Source organism: Arachis duranensis, chromosome 1, assembly GCF_000817695.3.
Source record: "Arachis duranensis cultivar V14167 chromosome 1, aradu.V14167.gnm2.J7QH, whole genome shotgun sequence".
In the NCBI taxonomy this organism is placed as follows: domain Eukaryota; kingdom Viridiplantae; phylum Streptophyta; class Magnoliopsida; order Fabales; family Fabaceae; genus Arachis; species Arachis duranensis.
Genome location: NC_029772.3, coordinates 10,878,763 through 10,896,394, shown reverse-complemented (window position 1 = coordinate 10,896,394; position 17,632 = coordinate 10,878,763). Strand labels below are relative to the sequence as shown.

General features: G+C 33.7%; 4 protein-coding genes across 4 annotated transcripts in view; 3 read left to right on the top strand and 1 right to left on the bottom strand.

The window, feature by feature from the left end:
• Positions 1-3,202, top strand: part of LOC127745608 (aspartyl protease family protein 1) — a gene marked incomplete in the record, with an annotated part of 3,783 nt that extends 581 nt beyond the window's left edge. The window contains 9 exon segments of the mRNA XM_052258556.1: positions 471-605; positions 962-1,194; positions 1,339-1,563; positions 1,664-1,799; positions 1,888-1,967; positions 2,058-2,154; positions 2,254-2,311; positions 2,439-2,510; positions 2,609-3,202. Coding sequence (XP_052114516.1) covers positions 471-605; positions 962-1,194; positions 1,339-1,563; positions 1,664-1,799; positions 1,888-1,967; positions 2,058-2,154; positions 2,254-2,311; positions 2,439-2,510; positions 2,609-2,796 — 1,224 coding nt within the window.
• Positions 3,203-3,543: 341 nt separating this feature from the next.
• Positions 3,544-7,162, bottom strand: LOC107476253 (pre-rRNA-processing protein ESF1). Its single transcript, XM_016096044.3, has 7 exons — positions 6,583-7,162; positions 6,248-6,319; positions 5,897-6,120; positions 5,575-5,737; positions 5,333-5,461; positions 4,422-5,116; positions 3,544-4,076 (listed from the first exon to the last, which is right to left on the bottom strand). The coding sequence occupies exons 1-7, from the start codon at positions 7,084-7,086 to the stop codon at positions 3,791-3,793; spliced, it is 2,073 nt and encodes a 690-aa protein (XP_015951530.1). The 5' UTR covers positions 7,087-7,162; the 3' UTR covers positions 3,544-3,790.
• Positions 7,163-12,899: 5,737 nt separating this feature from the next.
• LOC107476272 (uncharacterized) lies at positions 12,900-15,523 on the top strand. The gene is made up of 5 exons (XM_016096069.3): positions 12,900-13,177; positions 13,385-13,503; positions 13,823-13,880; positions 14,332-14,409; positions 15,051-15,523. The coding sequence occupies exons 1-5, from the start codon at positions 12,994-12,996 to the stop codon at positions 15,242-15,244; spliced, it is 633 nt and encodes a 210-aa protein (XP_015951555.1). The 5' UTR covers positions 12,900-12,993; the 3' UTR covers positions 15,245-15,523.
• Positions 15,524-17,159: 1,636 nt separating this feature from the next.
• Positions 17,160-17,632, top strand: part of LOC127741475 (la-related protein 1B) — a gene marked incomplete in the record, with an annotated part of 3,716 nt that continues 3,243 nt past the window's right edge. Inside the window, 1 exon segment of the mRNA XM_052253981.1 lies at positions 17,160-17,622. Coding sequence (XP_052109941.1) covers positions 17,438-17,622 — 185 coding nt within the window.

The window sequence follows — 17,632 nt, the reverse complement described above, 5'->3', positions numbered from 1 at the left end:
CCCTACTTGCTAATTTGATTTTTACTCCTTTTGTTTATGATAATTGAGGAATTAGTAAGAGAGCTGAACAAAATTTGATTTTTTTAAGGAAAAGATAGAGAATTTTGTTTTTTGAAATCAGAATCGAAGTTTTGACTGTAGAAGAATATGCTGTGTTTTTTCTTTGTTTCAGGGGAAGAAATTGTATTTGATTTGATCCATTGGTAAAACCATATCATGCTTGAAGATTCTGACTTTTTTAACACACTTTGCGGTTTCAAAAATGTTTTCCTTTTGTTTCTTTTTTTGATGAAAATTGTTGCTAGTTGCATATGAATCTTTATCTTTTTAAACTTTACCTATCTTCAGTCAGTTGTTTTTTTCTCTAAAAAATAATAACTCTATGATGGGTTTTGTGAGGTATACTTTATGTTGCTGTGTGTCTGTGTATTAATAAGTAATAACTTCTTCTCATTGTTTTGGATTTCAGTTTGCATTTTGCCAATGTTTCTGTTGGAACACCACCTCTTTGGTTTCTGGTGGCATTGGATACCGGTAGTGATTTATTCTGGGTACCTTGTAATTGTAGCAGTTGTGTGAGGGGTATAGAGACACAAAATGGAAAGGTACATATACACATACTCTCTTTTCTGGTTAAGATCATGCTCTAGAATAATTGTATACCCGAGAAATGCTTTTCTGTTGACAAATTTCGTAGAATTCACATAGCCATTACTATTAAGTATTAACAGAAATGAAATTGAGATCACAAGTTTGTTTAGTTATTTCGGGAGCTAAATTAATGGTTTACTTGAGAAATGTTTTATGTTACTAGTATGTTTGGCTTGGTAAAATTGAAGAGTGGTATGAAACTTAAATTTGCAAATAATAGGTTAATGGATTATCTTGATGGTTAGTATTGGATTCAATTTGTTGGATAGGTAGGTTTGAATTTGATGGTTTACTTTTTTTCTTCTTGCAGATTGATTTTAACATCTATGATATTGATCAGTCTTCCACTAGCAAGAAAGTTCTATGCAATAGCAGCTTGTGTGGTGAACAAAAACAATGTTCTTCCTCTAGCAGCAGTTGTCAATATCAAGTTGACTATCTTTCGGCTGATACTTCATCTAAAGGATTCTTGGTAGAGGATGTGTTGCATTTGATTACAGACGATGATCAAACAAAGGATGCTAATGCACGAATTACTTTAGGGTATAATTCTAAGAACTTCCTCAGAAATTTTAATCTCTTTGCGTGTGAAGGCATATCTTCTGTTTGTTTCTCCTTTACCAACATCCTTCAAGGTTGAATCTTCTTAACATTAACATATAGTATGTGCCATCCTATGTATTGCAGTTGTGGCCAAATTGAGACCGGTACATTTCTAAATGGGGCAGCTCCAAATGGTCTATTTGGACTTGGTATGGAGAACATGTCTGTTCCTAGTGTTCTAGCCAAACAAGGCCTTACTTCGAATTCATTTTCAATGTGTTTTGGATCTGATGGTTTTGGAAAGATCACGTTTGGGGATAGCGGCAGCTCAGACCAAGGAAAAACTCCATTCACTGTCGGGGCATCACAGTACGTCTCTTTCTAATTTAAACAATAAATTGTAACTTGCACCCTGAAATATGCAAATGAAATTTGATTAGTGCTCATTCAATCCCGTTCTTGTTTCCAGTCCAACTTATAACATCACCATTACCCAAATCATTTTGGGAGGGAATGCTGCTGATGTTGAGTTCTATGCAATTTTTGACTCTGGCACCTCATATACATACCTAAACGACCCGGCTTATTCACAAATTGCTGAAAAGGTAATTGTCTACATTGCATGTTCTTTATTTTAAGATGGCGCCTGAATTTTCATGTTGCATGGGTTAAGATTTCTTGGTATATTTGCAGTTCGATTCACTAATGAAAGCACCGCGGCATTCATCTCAATCAACTTCTGATCTCCCCTTTGAATACTGTTATGACACGAGGTGATTTCACTTGAGAGAAACCCTTTCAAGTTTCAACCCCTTTCCTACCCATTTTAAGCAATCAAACACTGATTTTGACTTTACGTGCAGTCCGAACCAGTCAGTTGAAGTTCCGGAATTGAATCTAACGATGAAAGGTGGAGATGATTATCCTGTCATGGAACCAACAATAACAGTTTCTAATGGGGTGAGAACATTTGGTTTCAATATTCTTGTTTTGCAATTTCTAAGTATTCTCAGCTTTCTTAAATCTTAACCACCACCTCTCTTTGTTATATATCCACAGATTGCAGAAATGATTTGTTTGGCGATCGTGAAAAGCAACACTGTAAATATTATTGGACGTAAGTATCTATTTCAAAGTTTATCTTCTTCTTTCTTACTTGAGTAAATCAAATATATGGTAGTCAATTTCAGTAAGGCTTCCATTAAATCATTGCTGAAGCATTCATTCTATTTATCTTCGTGCAGAAAACTTTATGACCGGTTACCGTATTGTCTTTGATCGCGATAACATGAATCTTGGTTGGAAGCAATCCAATTGTGAGTACATTCCACCTCTTTTCTACATTAAATTTTGTTCATATTGTGATTCTTCTTCTCATTAAGTTTTACTAAACAATAGAATATGATCTTCTCAGGTTATGATGATGTACTCACCAGTACATTACCTGCTAACAAATCACACTCTCCTGCTATTTCTCCTGCTGAGGCCGCCAATCCGACAGTTACATCGGACCCATTGAGAAATTCTGGGAAGCTTTCGCCTAGTCGCTCGTCCAGGATCAAACCTATTTTTGCACTTATGATTGTACTATTTCTACTTTAGACAATTTTTTTTTTGCATTCTTCATGTTCATTCCATGAGTATTATTCAAATTTATAGGCGATTTTATTTTTAGTTGACCACACTAGGAGCCATATTGCTTCCATTTTTCTTTTATAGCATTAATTTTATTATGGTTCTGTATATAGTGCATTCATTACACAGCATAGTTGTAGTCTTATAGAAATTTCCCTTATATTATTCTTTATTACACATCAGGGGTCAGTTTGATGGCTCTTTTCCCCCTCTTAACACTGTTGAGATGTTTTTTCACTCTGGCTTGGACTTTTTTATTTGATGGATTAAAACCTTGCATTGAAGCATGATCTTAATAAAGTTGATGGAGAGCAGAAACATCTTGAACAGATTTGTATCTATAATAAAAAGCCTTACAACTTGTTTAAATTAATGATACTCTATGATATGCCACAATATCTTGGTAATTATAATTTACAACTGATAATATAACATTTTTTGCACTAATAATCTGTTATGGTTAAGTTTGTTTTGATGCAACATGTGATTAATCTAGTAAATATAATCTTATTGAATGAGTATTAAGTGAACGAAATATGACCTCATTATTCTGTTTGGGGTTTATTAAAAACAGAACAGAACCGAGATAGAACAAAAGATGATTAAATTTTAGAGTTAATATATCTTGATACACTTGGTTAAACTCGAGGAGTGGGTTAATAATTACTACTGTCCTATTTTGCAAGTGTTCAAGTGGAATAATATTCTCAAGTATACCAAGAACAAGATTTGGGTCTGCATTCAATACAAATTGGTATATGTAGTTAACTTGTACAACAAAAAAATGAATCAGCACCATAATTATTATGTGGATTCAAAATTTCAAATGGATCTATTAAATAACCAATCAGAAGGTTCTTGGCAAAAGATTGAACTATCTTAACCTTTAGTCCTTCAAGATTGTATAGCATTTTGAATGATCTCATTCTTCCAAGTTTATGGATTGAACAAGGTTGAGAAACTAATGTCTCTTTCGCAATTTTCCATCTTTCCTTGTCTTATCATCTGAGGGCAATTTAACTTGCTTTGATTTCATCTTAATCGATTTCACTAAAGATGACAACTCGTGCTTATCTTTCTTTGTTCTCAAAACATCTGATCCTTCTTCCTCACCCTTCTTCGCCATGCCAGAATCTTCAGAGGACAACTGTGCTCCTCTAGGAGGCTTCGCATTCTCCCTTTCCGCTGATATTTCCGAACTACCCTTCTGCTGCTTCTGTGCTAGTTGCCTGACATATGCCGCACTCCTGCAAACACCCGCGGTTATACTTGAGAAAAAAAGTAAATAAATCGTTTAAGTGAACAACAGATACAAAGCGTCTCGAATTTTGGATAGTCCCATCTAGGAGATTTAGGACATACCAATCTTGGCAACTATAACTAATGTCATCAAAGTTACATGCAGCTATTAGAACCAGATCATTAGATCAACCAGTCAGGAACAAGACTCATCATAGCATCATTAAAAGTTAAAACTAGAAATTGCTAATCTGTTAGATATGAGACTGGTTGCTAGCTGCATGTGAGGAGATACATATCTAAAATAACATGGTAATAAGAAAGTCGAGAAACAGGAGCAGCACAGGAAATACCTCTTAAATTGTGGGTCAGTTGGATCAATTACATAGTCAGGAGAGAAAAGAGATGCAAAACGCGGATCATCATAAGTACTGCTTGGTATTTTAGCCTCATCAATGGCATTATCCTTCTTTTTGCCCTTTCCTTTTTTGAACTTGAGATTATATCCCCTAGGGCCAGCATCAGTTCCATTGTCATCAGCAAGTAATAATTCAAGCTCTTCTTTGCTTGCTTTGTCAGCTCCATCAATATTTTGGTTCTTATTCTCTTCATTTTTAGTTTTTGCCTTCTTCTTTACAGCAGGCTCCTCAACAAAGAAATCATCTGCATCTTCAGCAGCTTCCTGATCAGAATCATCACTACTATCATCATCTGATGAAAACTGAGATTTGTTTTTCCTGGCCCTCTTTTTCTCACGCCTTTTCCTCAGATACGCTTCCCAAACTGTTTCTGATTGTTTATCCTTCTTTTCCATAATATGTTTGCTTATATCTTCTAACCCCGTATTGAAGGTGACCTCCATATCCTGGGGACCATCCTCTTCACTATCTCCTTCTGAACCATCACCAGCTTGGAGTAAAGAACGGTATTTTTCTCGTTTTTTTGCCTTTTTATCAACTTGATCCTTTGTCTCATTGTTATCTTCTTCATCATCATCACTTGCACTCTCATCAGTGTTCAAAAATTCATTCAATTCCAACTGGGCCAGCTGTTAAAGAGAACAGAAGAAAAGGAAAAATCAGGTTCCTTATAAAGCAAGTTATATAAATAATATAAAACTATATACATGAAGAAAAGGATCTTTTCAATTTCTCTCCCTTGACATGAAGATACATAACAATATAAACATAAGTGACAAGATAAAAGGTAAAGGCATAAAAGAAGCTGTACTAATTACAGTAAAGTTAAGACAAATTACACCGACCTGTTCATCATTGAATTTCCGTTTCAAGGTCTTCGCACGGAGAGGTTCATCCTCATCCCAAGATAGATTAACTTTACTGTGTTGAAGTGCTCGAGAATAGAAATCTTTGCACTCATAGTTTGCAGGTGCCTAATCAGAAAAAGAATCAATAACTACCTATTTGTTTCAAGGTGTGATTTTTCTAAATTCTAATTCAAAGCTATAACATAGTGACAGGCAGACTATCATCAAATGCTAAATACCTCTGTAGCAACATCCCGAGGTGGGTGCTTGAATTCCATGTCATCAGGAATAAATCTCAAGTCAAGTGCATTAGATGATTGTATGAACTCAAGACCATCACATTCTTTGTAAATATGATCTGCTGTGGCAACCGAATCACATTCCACCACGGCAAAATAGTACCTGGAGTACCAGAAAGAACCAACCAAGGTACATAATAGTACTCACAGTAAGACCAATAAAATCACTATTTAAAGCCATATTTAATCGAAGGTGGAAATTAAAATCAGCAGCTTTTCTTCTATGCGAAGCCAAGATGTCCTTAACACAAGCCATATTTACCTCATCCTGCTCTTCTCATATTCACGCAGCTTCTCATTGTAAATATCATCATCATCGCTGTCATCGTCACTGTTTTCCTTTTCATCATCAAATAGACCAATGGGGCCATGAACTTCCTCCTCTTTCATACGCTGGAGACCAAACTCAGACGGATAGACAGCTACCGATTCGATCATTCCATTAGATGGGACAAACGAACTTAATAACACATACAAGTCAACAGCCTACAATGACAACAAAATAATCCAATATTGAACCCTAAAAAATTCAGAAAAATCTACAATATATCCAAATAACCAACCAAATAAAAGCTTGCTTGAAGCACATTATCAAACTTGATGAATTACGCACCTTAACATACCTCCAGTCCATGTTAACAACAGCAAGCCTATGTGTCTCTTGCTCAATCGCCGGCACCTCTTCCTGTCGATACAACACACAATCATCATCACAAACTCAATTAAGAAGCAAAAACATCCCAAATTTTTCAAATGATTCCGACGAATAACAAGCTTAACGAGCTCAAAACAAGCTCATTCAATCACACCTTAAATTCTGTTTGCTAATATCCTATCCCAATTATTGAGAAAATAGAAAAAAAATCATTTTTTCTCATCTAGAGATCTTTTCAATTTTAACCAAACTGAGCTTAAACAGCTGCTATTTAACCGTTGCAGAATCATTACCTTCACTTCAGATTCTTCCTCATCGTAAGCCTCCACGTCAGCACCTTCCTCATCTGCATCTGTATCCGTATCCGTATCGGCATCAGACTCCGATTCACTCCCCTCTTCCGACTCAGCCGATTCCGACTCAGTCCCTCCTCCTTCTTCTTCTTCTTCTTCTTCTTCTTCTTTATAGTAGTGTCTCAGAGAAGCGTGAGTGGAAGGTGGGCCCTTCTTGGGCCTGCCCCTCTTGTCAACGGGGGCTTCACTGGGCCGGAAGCTCTTATCTGTAAACATTCGGTCGAATCGCGAATCGATAGCCACCTTGGTTTTGTGTTTTGGCGCGTCTTCGCGGAACCGAGGATCGGTGTGAAGCGACGAGAATCTAGGGTCGCTGATGACATTATTGCTTCCATCGTTGTTGTTATTGTTCTTCTCATCAAAATCGTTGTTGGAATTGTGCTTCTCGCTGTTGTCCTTCTTCTTCTTGCTCTTGTTCTTCTTAACATTGTTTTTGGATCCCATTCTGTGCTTGAATCCAACGACGTCGCTTCGTGGCGGTACTGGAGTTTGCAGGGCGCAACAGCAGAGGGAATAAAAAAGAGGGTTTTGATTATAAATGAAAAACGTTTCGTTAGTCGTTAGGGTTTTAGCCAAGTTTTTTGAATTGTGGACTCGGGTTTTTTGCTTCGGGCCAAGTCCAACTAACAAACACTTCTTTTCGTTATTTTGTTTTTCTATTTTTTTTTAACCGACCCAAGTTGATCGGTCCTAAGCTCCCTTGTCCACTTAAATAAATGTCACCACATATAATAATTTATTGGCCAGTTACACATTCTTAGATAATTTTTAGAACAGAAAAGCTCTGCATACAAGCCCTAATGACTTGTATGGTTTACAAGTTCATTAACAAATAAAACTCCAAAACGTGCTCCAAGGGTTACATTGTATACACGCGCTATATAGGGATCCTGCGTATATTTAACTACCAAATTTAAAAGATTTGTTTCCTTCTTCATTTTCGTTATTTGCAGATTTACTCGTTCTTCTTCTCGCGAAGCTTTCCCTGGTTTCTTTGATCGTTCTTTTCCTCTCCTTTCTCACTCGTTTCTTCTTCGTCATTTATGTTAGTTCCTCTCTCTGTAACTCCAGCTTCATTTTCTATTTGATTTTTCATTTTCTGAAATCAAAGTTTGAATTCGTTTTGAAGATAATGGATGATTCAACCTCAGATTGTCAGTTGAATTCAGGCGAAGTGGACTATGAATTTGAATCTAACGAAGTTTCTGAAGTTTGATTTACATAAGATTATTATGAATTTTGTTGCAGTAATTTGTATAGCATTGTGTAGGTGAATAATTCGTGAACATTGACTGTCAAAATAATGCATGAAGATAAATCTGCGGATTGAATGTAATGTATTAGTTTTGATTAATTTTCTGGAATTTATAGCAGACGATCAGGTATAGATCAGAACTTTTTTGGGTGTATTTTTGAGGGAAGTGTGGGTGTATTTACAGTTTACTGGTTTTTCTGTTGTTTTAACTGAGTTGTTGTGGTTCAGGTATATTATATCAGACACAATTGGGTGTGTTTCTAGTTTTTGACATTGTGTATTCTGCAACTTGTGTATTTACAGTTTATGACTTTTATTTTCATTTTAGTTGAGTTGTTGCGGTTTAGGTGTATTATATTAGACATGATTGGGTGTATTTTTAGTTTTTGACATGGTATATTCTGCAGCCTCTTTCTGTTGTTGATGACCAGTTTGTTCCCAAGGTTGGAATGACCTTTACCACCCTTGAAGATGCTGAAAAAGTTTACAGGAACTACGCCAAGACTGCAGGATTTTCTACAAGAGTTCGGAGCACAAATAGGAAGGGAAACGAGATTAAGAACCAATTGATTACATGTAACAAAGTGGGAAAATAGAAATCTAAAATATCTCAAACAGCATAGGAAACTAAGCATGTCCATTCGTCGTACAATAGAGAATAACGAGGAGGCTGATATTAGACTAAGCAAAACTTACCAATCATTTATTGCGGCTGCCGGGGGTCATCGCGAGTTATATTTTATTGAAAAGGATGTGAGGAATTACATTACGAGAGAAGTGCGAGAAGCGTGGGTGTGCTTAAAGACTCATTTGATAGGAATTGAAATGATTTTCTACTGAATTTTGGTCTTGTGGACAACAAGTTGCTTTCAGGTAATGTTTGTTTAAAATCTGCAGCAGAGGTGTAAATTTAATTTTTTTCGGGTGTATTTATAGTCTGTGTTTGGGTGTATTCTGCAGATCTCTATGAAGACCGTCATATATGGGTTCCAATCTATCTGGATCACCACTTCTGGACAGGGATGAGAAGCACACAAAGGAGCGAGAGCATGCATTCTTTTGGGTGTAAAATCAGTGTTCTTTTGGGTGTATTTCTGAATTTTCTTGTATTTCACATTTTACATATATATACATATATATACTTCAGAATCTTGTTTTCATGTTATAAAATACTGTTTTTTTTTACAACGGTTTAAGGGTTTTAGGTATTAGGGTTTAGGGTTTTAGGGTTTACGATTTATGTTTTAGGGTTTACGGGTTAGGGGTTAGGGTTTAGGTTTTAAGTGTTTAGGGTTCAGGATTTTAGGGATAAAGCATCAGGGGGATAGATTTTTGGGTGTATATTCAACTTTCTTTGGGTGTAAAAAATGACAGGTTATGGGTGTATATTTGGTTTGATGTTTTCCTTCATATTATAGTACTTGTAATTCATACATTTTGAATACAATAGAGAGAGGTTAATTATTGAAAGAAATTTTATAATAAACTGGATTATAATTGGAAAATTTTTACAACATGTGTTCAATTTGTTACATAACTATATAACATTTACATTAATCATTGTTAATATCCTTAGAATCTATCTGACAATTTGGTGATGCACCCTTAGCGGCGGGATGTGCATCAAGCCACCGAATCCCAAATCCCTCACAATTATTTTCTTCTCCTCACTCATGTTTCTGAATTTATCACTTAAGAGATGTGTTGTACACTTAAGGTCTTTGGTTTGCTGTAAACAAAAATAAAATTATAGTTAGATATATTTCTATTATATAAAACTGATTTCATGTAAGACATATATTTGTTCTTACATTTCTTCCAGGTTGGTTTCTCGCTGCCATTTTTTCTGAAATGCAAATGAAAAATACACCCAAAGATATCAGTAAGATACACCCATATATATGAGTCAGATACACCCATTGATAACAGTAAGATACACCCATAGATATGATTCAGATACACCCATATATATCAGTCAGATACACCCATAGATATGATTTAGATACACCTATATATATCAGTCAGGTATCACTCAAACATGCATCAATATCAAGCAACATTACAAGGTCAAGCAATATACACCCATGGACAAGCAAATATATGCAAGTGCTGACTATTACAGTATATCAGTTCAGAAATATACACCCAACATTTTATGCCATATACACCCAACAAATTACTCCATATACACCCAATAAACTACGGAATATACCCCCAAAAATCAATTACCAGGAGAACTAGAACAACAAGAACAGTAACACCTACAAGAACGAAAAAGAACAGTGTAACATAGAAGCAAGAATAACAGTAAAACCTAAAACATTATAAACTATAAAATGAGACGTAGAGCAAGAAGAACAGTAAAACGTACAACAACATAGAAGAACAGTAGAACCTAGTTCGAAATCTGAAAAATATACAGGAATGGTAATGTAACGTACCTTGAGTATTATAGCTTTGTTTTCTCTGGAGATTCTTGATCGAGAGTTTTATGGTGTGTTGATGGAGTTTTCGAATGTTAGCGACGAGTTGTATATCTTGAGTTTCGAATGTTGCTCGAAAATGGAAGGGTTGCGTTTTCTCTGAATGGCTTTGAGAAGTGGAAGAAGTGGAAGAGTCTGCCATTAAGGGGCGGTTTACGCGAAGAGAAGCATAACAGTTTGAGTGGGAGCGCGTGAATGTTACGCTCCATTCAATATAATTAGTGCGCGTGTGGAATATTTGTGGGTTGGGGGCTTGTACCACTTGTAAGGCCTTATTGCTTGTATATGTAGCAGGCCCGTTTTTAGAAATGGGTTAGATAAGATTATAGTTTTCAATAAGACTGGCAATTCATACTCTACCCGCGAGTATCCAACTCAGTCCAACCCGTTCGGTTAGGGTAGGCTATCCGACCCGCTGCGGGTAGGATATGGTACGGTCCGGGTATGCCTGCGGATAGGGTAGAGTACGGGTTTAGGGTGTACCCTATCCTACCCTACCCGCACCTCATATATATAACACATATTTTATAAAAATTGGGTATATAGTGAAGGAAGTGAAAGTTGAACCCACAACTTTTCTTATGTAATGACTTACAATGAGTGAACAACCACTAAACTACTTAATTAATTTAGTAATTTAGAGTGTTATGCTTTTATTTTTTATGTTATTAATATATATAAATTTTGAAATGATTGAATTTTATATTTACTTTGAAAAAATTTGATATTTCTTCGGGTAGGGTAGGGTTTAGAACTTTAAGGCGCGGGTAGGGTTAGGGTTGAGAGATTTCCAACCCACGAATAAAGTATGATAGATTTTTAATGAAATTTTCAACCCGCGGGTAGGGTTAGGGTAGGCTCCAAACCCTACCCTACCCTACCCTACTCTACCCATTGCCAGCCCTAGTTTTTAAGTGTAATTATCCGTGTAAAACTATTATCTTGCCATGCACGTGATAAGATTGAAATTATAATTTTAAATTTTTTTTAATTAATTTGAATTACAATAATTTGATTAATAAAAAAGTAATATATTATGCATTGTTTGATTTTTTTTAATGTAGTGTTAATTAGATTAACTCTAAAATAGTTATTAATTGGTTTTAATAATCTACTTTCTTCAATAAATCAGACATAAATACTGAATTTGATCATAAATAATATAGTAATAGTTAAATTCACCAACAAATATATTGGCTATTATCACACTATTATAAAATAAATTAAATATAAAAATTATTAGCACTTATAAATTTATAAAATTAGACTGTCTTTGATTTATGTAAGAGTGTATTTATCAAATAAACTTAAAATATGAACAAAATTTTTTTATAAAATAGACTTAATATCACTTAAAAAATCATAAAAAATATTTAACTTACTTTATTTATGTCAACTTCTCTCTCTCCCTTCTCTTTAAAATTATAATTTTAATTTTTTTCTTCTTTATAATTTCAATCTTGTCACCACAAGGGTTTATCACAAAGATTATAGTTTTAGATAATTTTGCTCAGTTTTCACTTTTCACCAATTTATCTCTTACATTTCTTGTGGGTTGAAATTAAATTATATGTGAATAAATAAAACAAAATAAACTATAATTAAAAATTAAAAAATATATTAATAAAAAAATTGAGATAAGAGATGGTGGTCATGATAAAGGCTCCACCTAAGGGCACCATTATTCATGCTACCCTTGGCCCTTGGGTACACCTTAGGTCTATGCTTTCAAATTTCAATTCCCTAGTAACTCAATGGGAGACTACATTTTTCTAAAGTGATAAAGTTGACAAAAAAAAAGTTCAAGTATTATTAGATTTTAAAAATTTATAAATTGATTAAGCGATAAAGTGATGAAAATTTATAAATTTAATTATGATTAACTCTTTTTTTGCAACAAACTCTTTTATCTTATTATGTTATTATTACTTTTCTCATTTAGAAGTGAGTTTTTTTTCTAAAGTTTGGTAATTTTTTTTGTGTGTGTCTCGAAGTTCTTTTATTTGTAAGTATTAAAGTAGCGTTTGTTTTGAGGTACTGAGACAGAGACCGAAAGACTGAGATTCAATATCGTATTTGTTAGTTTAGAGACTGGTACTAAAATTTTTGTTTTTGTCTCTAAAATTTCAGTATTTTAGTACCTCCAAAAAGTTGGGACATAGAAGACTGAAATTTTTAGACATAGAGACTGAAACTTTAATAATATTTTATACTTAAAATACTTTTATTTCAATTAATTAATTCTAATTTTACCCTTTGTGCAAATTAAATTAGAATTTTATTCTTGTTTCAATTCATGTCTCCCATTTTGTACCAAACAGAATACTGAGATTTATTTCAATCACTGTCTCTTAGTCTCTGTCTCTCAGTCTCAATCTTTCCGTCTCTATCTCTCCACCAAACACTACCTAAATACCATGTAAACTTAAGTAAAAAAATAATAATAATAAATAAACTAAAAAGAATATGTATAAATATGAATAAATACAAATACACATGTTATCTACCAAAAACATATTTTAAATAATGTTTGTTGTTCCCCTTTCTGGAACTTACCCCAATCTCCTCCATGCTCTTCTTCACTGAACTCTGAAGCTCACAATCCACCTGATTATGGCGCTTGCTCACTATTTGATTGCAGTTCCCATTGAACCTTCCCCTAAATCCCCAAAATCTTCCTTATTGAATCCACCATTTTCAATTTCATCAAACAGTTTAAACTTGTTTCCTTCTCTCCCTTCCAAACCTCATAAACAACACTCTCTATTCTCCAGATTCCGCAGGGTCACCCATAAAGGTGAAAAAAATTGCTGCTTTCTTAATCTAAATTGTGGTTATTTGAGTCAAATCGGTTCTTTTTTATGTGGGCAACTTTTTATTTCTTATACTTGCATTCAAGGCATTGCATTTGATTATATGTTCAGCTACCCTTTTTTGTGAAGTTAAAAAAAATGATTTTTTTAATTTATTTATTAAAAATTGATTTGTTGCTTTCTCAATTTAGCTAAGGCTAAGGCACAAGAACCTGAAGTGAGTGCAGCTACTGATGCCTTTACACAATTCAAGCATCTGCTTTTGCCTATTACTGATAGGAATCCTTATCTCTCTGAAGGAACAAGACAAGTGAGTTTCTATGATGCACCTTCTTTGATTCTATGTTGGGATTGAAAGTTTTTTTTGACCTAGTTGATGATGGTATTGTGATTTGTGAATATGCAATTTGAAACCAATTCATTGAGAAACTTGGGGTGTTTTTGTTTGTTTTACAGAGAATTCAATACAAAATAGTCACATTTTTGTGAGTAATGGAGAAAAAATATCATCTGAAAATGAGAATAGAAAACAAATCAAATGGGATCTTTTTTATACCTGATAGAATCCTTGACATTTTCTTCCCATTCTTCACCAAAGATTAACTTGTGGTTAATGTAATTTTCATTAGGCTATAGCAACTACCACTGCTTTGGCAAAAAAGTATGGAGCTGACATTACAGTAGTAGGTAAGTCATCATATCACTTGTATTCAAATCCTCAATTCAAGTTTGGAACTTTTACTTGGAGTTTTGATTGTACACCAAAAATGCAATTTTATTGTGTATGAATAATTCTAACATGACCCAAGAAAAAGGCCAAAAAAGAGTTCCTCTTGTAACATTAGTGAAGGTCTCAACACTTGTTCTCCACCACTATTTCACATCTTTAGTTCTTATGTTGCTTATTTGTCACTAATAGAAGTGTTTTCCTCACAAGTTTACCTACCCCTAATGGCTTAATCTCTCCTTTTAATCTTTCTTGACTTAATTTATTTCCACAGAACTACACCCAAATCCAGTTTCAAATTAAAATCTGAAGAAAAATCCTTTTTCATTCTTTTGCTTTTTGATGATTTGTAAATTGAGAATTTATTTGGAGCGATCACCATACCCTTTACATGTTTATATGCTTTTGCAGTTATTGATGAACAGCAGAAAGAGTCACTACCTGAGCACGAGACGCAACTATCCAGCATCCGCTGGCATATTTCTGAAGGTTTCCAAAAGCAATTCTTTGTTTTGTTTATAGTACTTGGCATTATGCATGTTCATGCCCTTTGAAGCACAATACCAATACTAAATTTTCTTGTTTGGTTAATATCCTTTCACGGTAGAATCTTTCATAGAATGGTTTGGTATTATGTAACATGGGAGGTTTGTTCCCCAAAAAAAAAAAAAAGAGTAGGAGGAGAAGAAGATTATTTTCTAGTATATAAAGGTTACTAAACATGGTTGTATTGATGTAGTTGTTTTCATAGAGGTTTTGTGAAACTTAATTATGCATGCCGTGATTTCAATCTAATAGCACATAAGTTTTTTAATGTGACGAAATCTTGGCTATCATAGTATCAAGAATAATGAATTGATAATTTCATTAGATTTATTTGCTCCATTTGCTAGTCAAAAGGTTTTCGGTCATACATTCTCTGGTAATTATTATGATTATTTTCTCTTCTATGCAATGATTATTTATATGAATTGTCTAAATGGTCATTTCCTAATAGATTTCACTAGGTTTGTTTGATATATGTCCCAACAATATCTAGGTAGAAAAAGGATTTCATTGTTGTATCATGTCCGGGAGCTTCGAGTGATTGTTCGATCTGTTTGTTCTGTATTCATAAAACATATATACAGGTGGATTCAAGGATTACAACTTGCTCGAGCGGCTCGGAGAAGGGAGCAAGCCAACGGCGATCATTGGCGATGTTGCCGACGACCTCAATTTGGACTTGGTAGTTATTAGCATGGAAGCAATCCACACAAAGCATATAGATGCAAACTTGCTTGCCGAGTTCATTCCATGTCCTGTTATGCTTCTGCCATTGTAGTTTCCATTGTTTTTGATAACATTGCAGGGAATGCTTTTATCCTGGTTGCTGTCCTTTCTGCAATCTTGATATTCCTTGTTCTTAGCATTTGATTTGATTCTACAGTTTCTAGGATAATTTTGTTGAAAATGTTTGATTGCATCTTTTACTAAGATGGGTTTATATGTATATATGTAATGCAGAACATAAGAGGATCATGTTACAATTTTCCTTTTTTTGTTTTGTTGGAAATATTTGATAACAAAAAAATTTAGCCAAGATCAGTCGGAACTTGTTTTATCTGGCTGTTTATTTTTTTTGGCTTTCTACTGTTACCGTTTTTTTTTTCGCAAGTTTTATTAAAAAATATTGAAAAGGTAAGGGTGTTCGAATTGAGTTTTTCACCTTCAGTCTTCAGAATTTTGTGAAGGAAAAATTAAAAACACAAATCAAATAGACTTTTAAGTTTGTTTATATTTTTAATGAATTGACTGTATCAATAATTCAAGAAAAATTCTATTATTGTCTTTTTAACAAGTTTGTTAATTTACATAGAAAAAGAATTTAGAGTAAATTACACTAGATAACCCTCTTAAGATTAGATTATATTACAAATCTGGGTCACCTCACTGATTACTGTTCACATTCACAGTAACATGAGTAAAAAAGTGAAGTAATAATGATATTTGCACTATATTTGCTTATATTTTTTATCAAATATTTTTAATATAAAAATAGAAGATTATATAAAAGTGATATATATAAATAATGAGTGAAATAATTGATATTTATTTATGGTTATACATGTCACATCTATTAATAAAACAATACATGTTAGAAACACACTTGTTTGAAAGCTACATATAATTAAGACTTAATTAGTATGTAGTATATGGGGGAATAAAGCTAAACATAAATATATTTAAAGGTAGCTTTCATTCAATTTTCCAATAGTGAAGCTTCTTCAAGAATTTGTTGATTTATTTTGGATTTTGTTTCAGTAAACCTTATTACTCAATCTTCGTTGAACAACATGTTATTATTTAAGAGAATTCATACTTTTTTTTAATGATAATTTGATGCTGATACAAAATTGTACAAATTTAAGCAGTTATAATTTGACCTGTAACTAATTTGTATCCTTGTTAAAATCGATTTGGTATTTGATTTTTGATTAATCCTATTAAAATCGTTCAATTCAGTTTGATGCTTAAAACTATGGTTAATAGTGATATTTAAATAAGATAACAAAAAATTTGGGTAAAAATTAATTATCCGTACAAAGTGGATTCTCAAAATTTTTTTAATTAAGTTCAAGATTGTCATGATAATGTTAGATATTTTTATTGATCTTAAATCATCATAATTAAAAAAGTGACAACATAACAACAATAGAAAACAAACGAGAGAGATTTAAACACAAACATGAATTTGGTTTATATAATAATAGATACATTAAAATCATTTCTATATATTTATGAACTCATTTTTAATATGTATTTTATATTTTAATATTTATTTTATACTAATAATTAATTTTAGTGTATATATAATACAGTTAAATTATTTTATATAAACGCCTTATATAAGTAGCTAGTTAATAATAAATAAGTAAAAATTAAAAGGAAAAATTGGTACTTAAACTTGGATGCCAAATTCAATTAAATGGTAGTAATAACAATAGTATTATTTGTTTACAGTATCAATAATTCAATTCAATTCAATATACTAGAATCAATAAGATAAAAAATTAAAAACAACTCCAACCGATTTTTATTTTGAATTGAATTATAATTTTAAAACTACCTTATTAACTAGTAGCATTCGAAAATATGAATGAGTTATACTTATATCTTTCAGCTGCTATCATATCTTATCTTATTTAATATGTAATATAAAAATTTTGAGAATGAAGAGAGAGAAAGAAGCTTGAAAAATGAAAACACGTTTTGGTGCCAAACAGAGCCTTAGGTTCCTATAAATGCACACACACTCTTAACAAACCTCCTCTTCTTCCACCCTCTTCTGCTTCTCACTTCCGCGATCACACAGCGAGAGAGAGAGAAAGAGAAAGAGAGAGAAAGAGATCGGAATAATCAAACCGAGCAACGAACCCTAACTAATTTCGTGTTTTCTTCTTCAATCTGTTCTCGGTCACGTGATCACTCCCAATCCATCACGTGATTATTCGATTCCATCATCGTTCCGATTCCAATGGCCATGACCGGTGCAGGTGCTCCTTCCAATCATTCACCGAATCTCACCGTCGTTGGAACTGGAGGCGTTGGTTCCTCTGCGTGGAGCCACGTCGTCGCCGCCGCCGCCGCCGCTCCTCCTACGCAGCCGCTCGTTGAGGCTCCAGCTGTTTCTGTGAATTCTGTGCCGCCGGAGGAGCCTGGCCGTGAGGGG

Excerpts from the sequence above, each read along its gene's own strand:
- LOC107476253 (XM_016096044.3), bottom strand. The coding sequence starts at position 7,086 with ATGGGATCCAAAAACAATGTTAAGAAGAACAAGAGCAAGAAGAAGAAG. Across the intron at positions 6,121-6,247 it reads TGGACTGGAGGTATGTTAAG|GCTGTTGACTTGTATGTGTT; the intron begins GTGCGTAATTCA and ends TTGTCATTGTAG. Across the intron at positions 4,077-4,421 it reads ACTGACCCACAATTTAAGAG|GAGTGCGGCATATGTCAGGC; the intron begins GTATTTCCTGTG and ends GGGTGTTTGCAG.
- LOC107476272 (XM_016096069.3), top strand. The coding sequence starts at position 12,994 with ATGGCGCTTGCTCACTATTTGATTGCAGTTCCCATTGAACCTTCCCCT. Across the intron at positions 13,178-13,384 it reads CCGCAGGGTCACCCATAAAG|CTAAGGCTAAGGCACAAGAA; the intron begins GTGAAAAAAATT and ends TTCTCAATTTAG. Across the intron at positions 14,410-15,050 it reads CCGCTGGCATATTTCTGAAG|GTGGATTCAAGGATTACAAC; the intron begins GTTTCCAAAAGC and ends ACATATATACAG.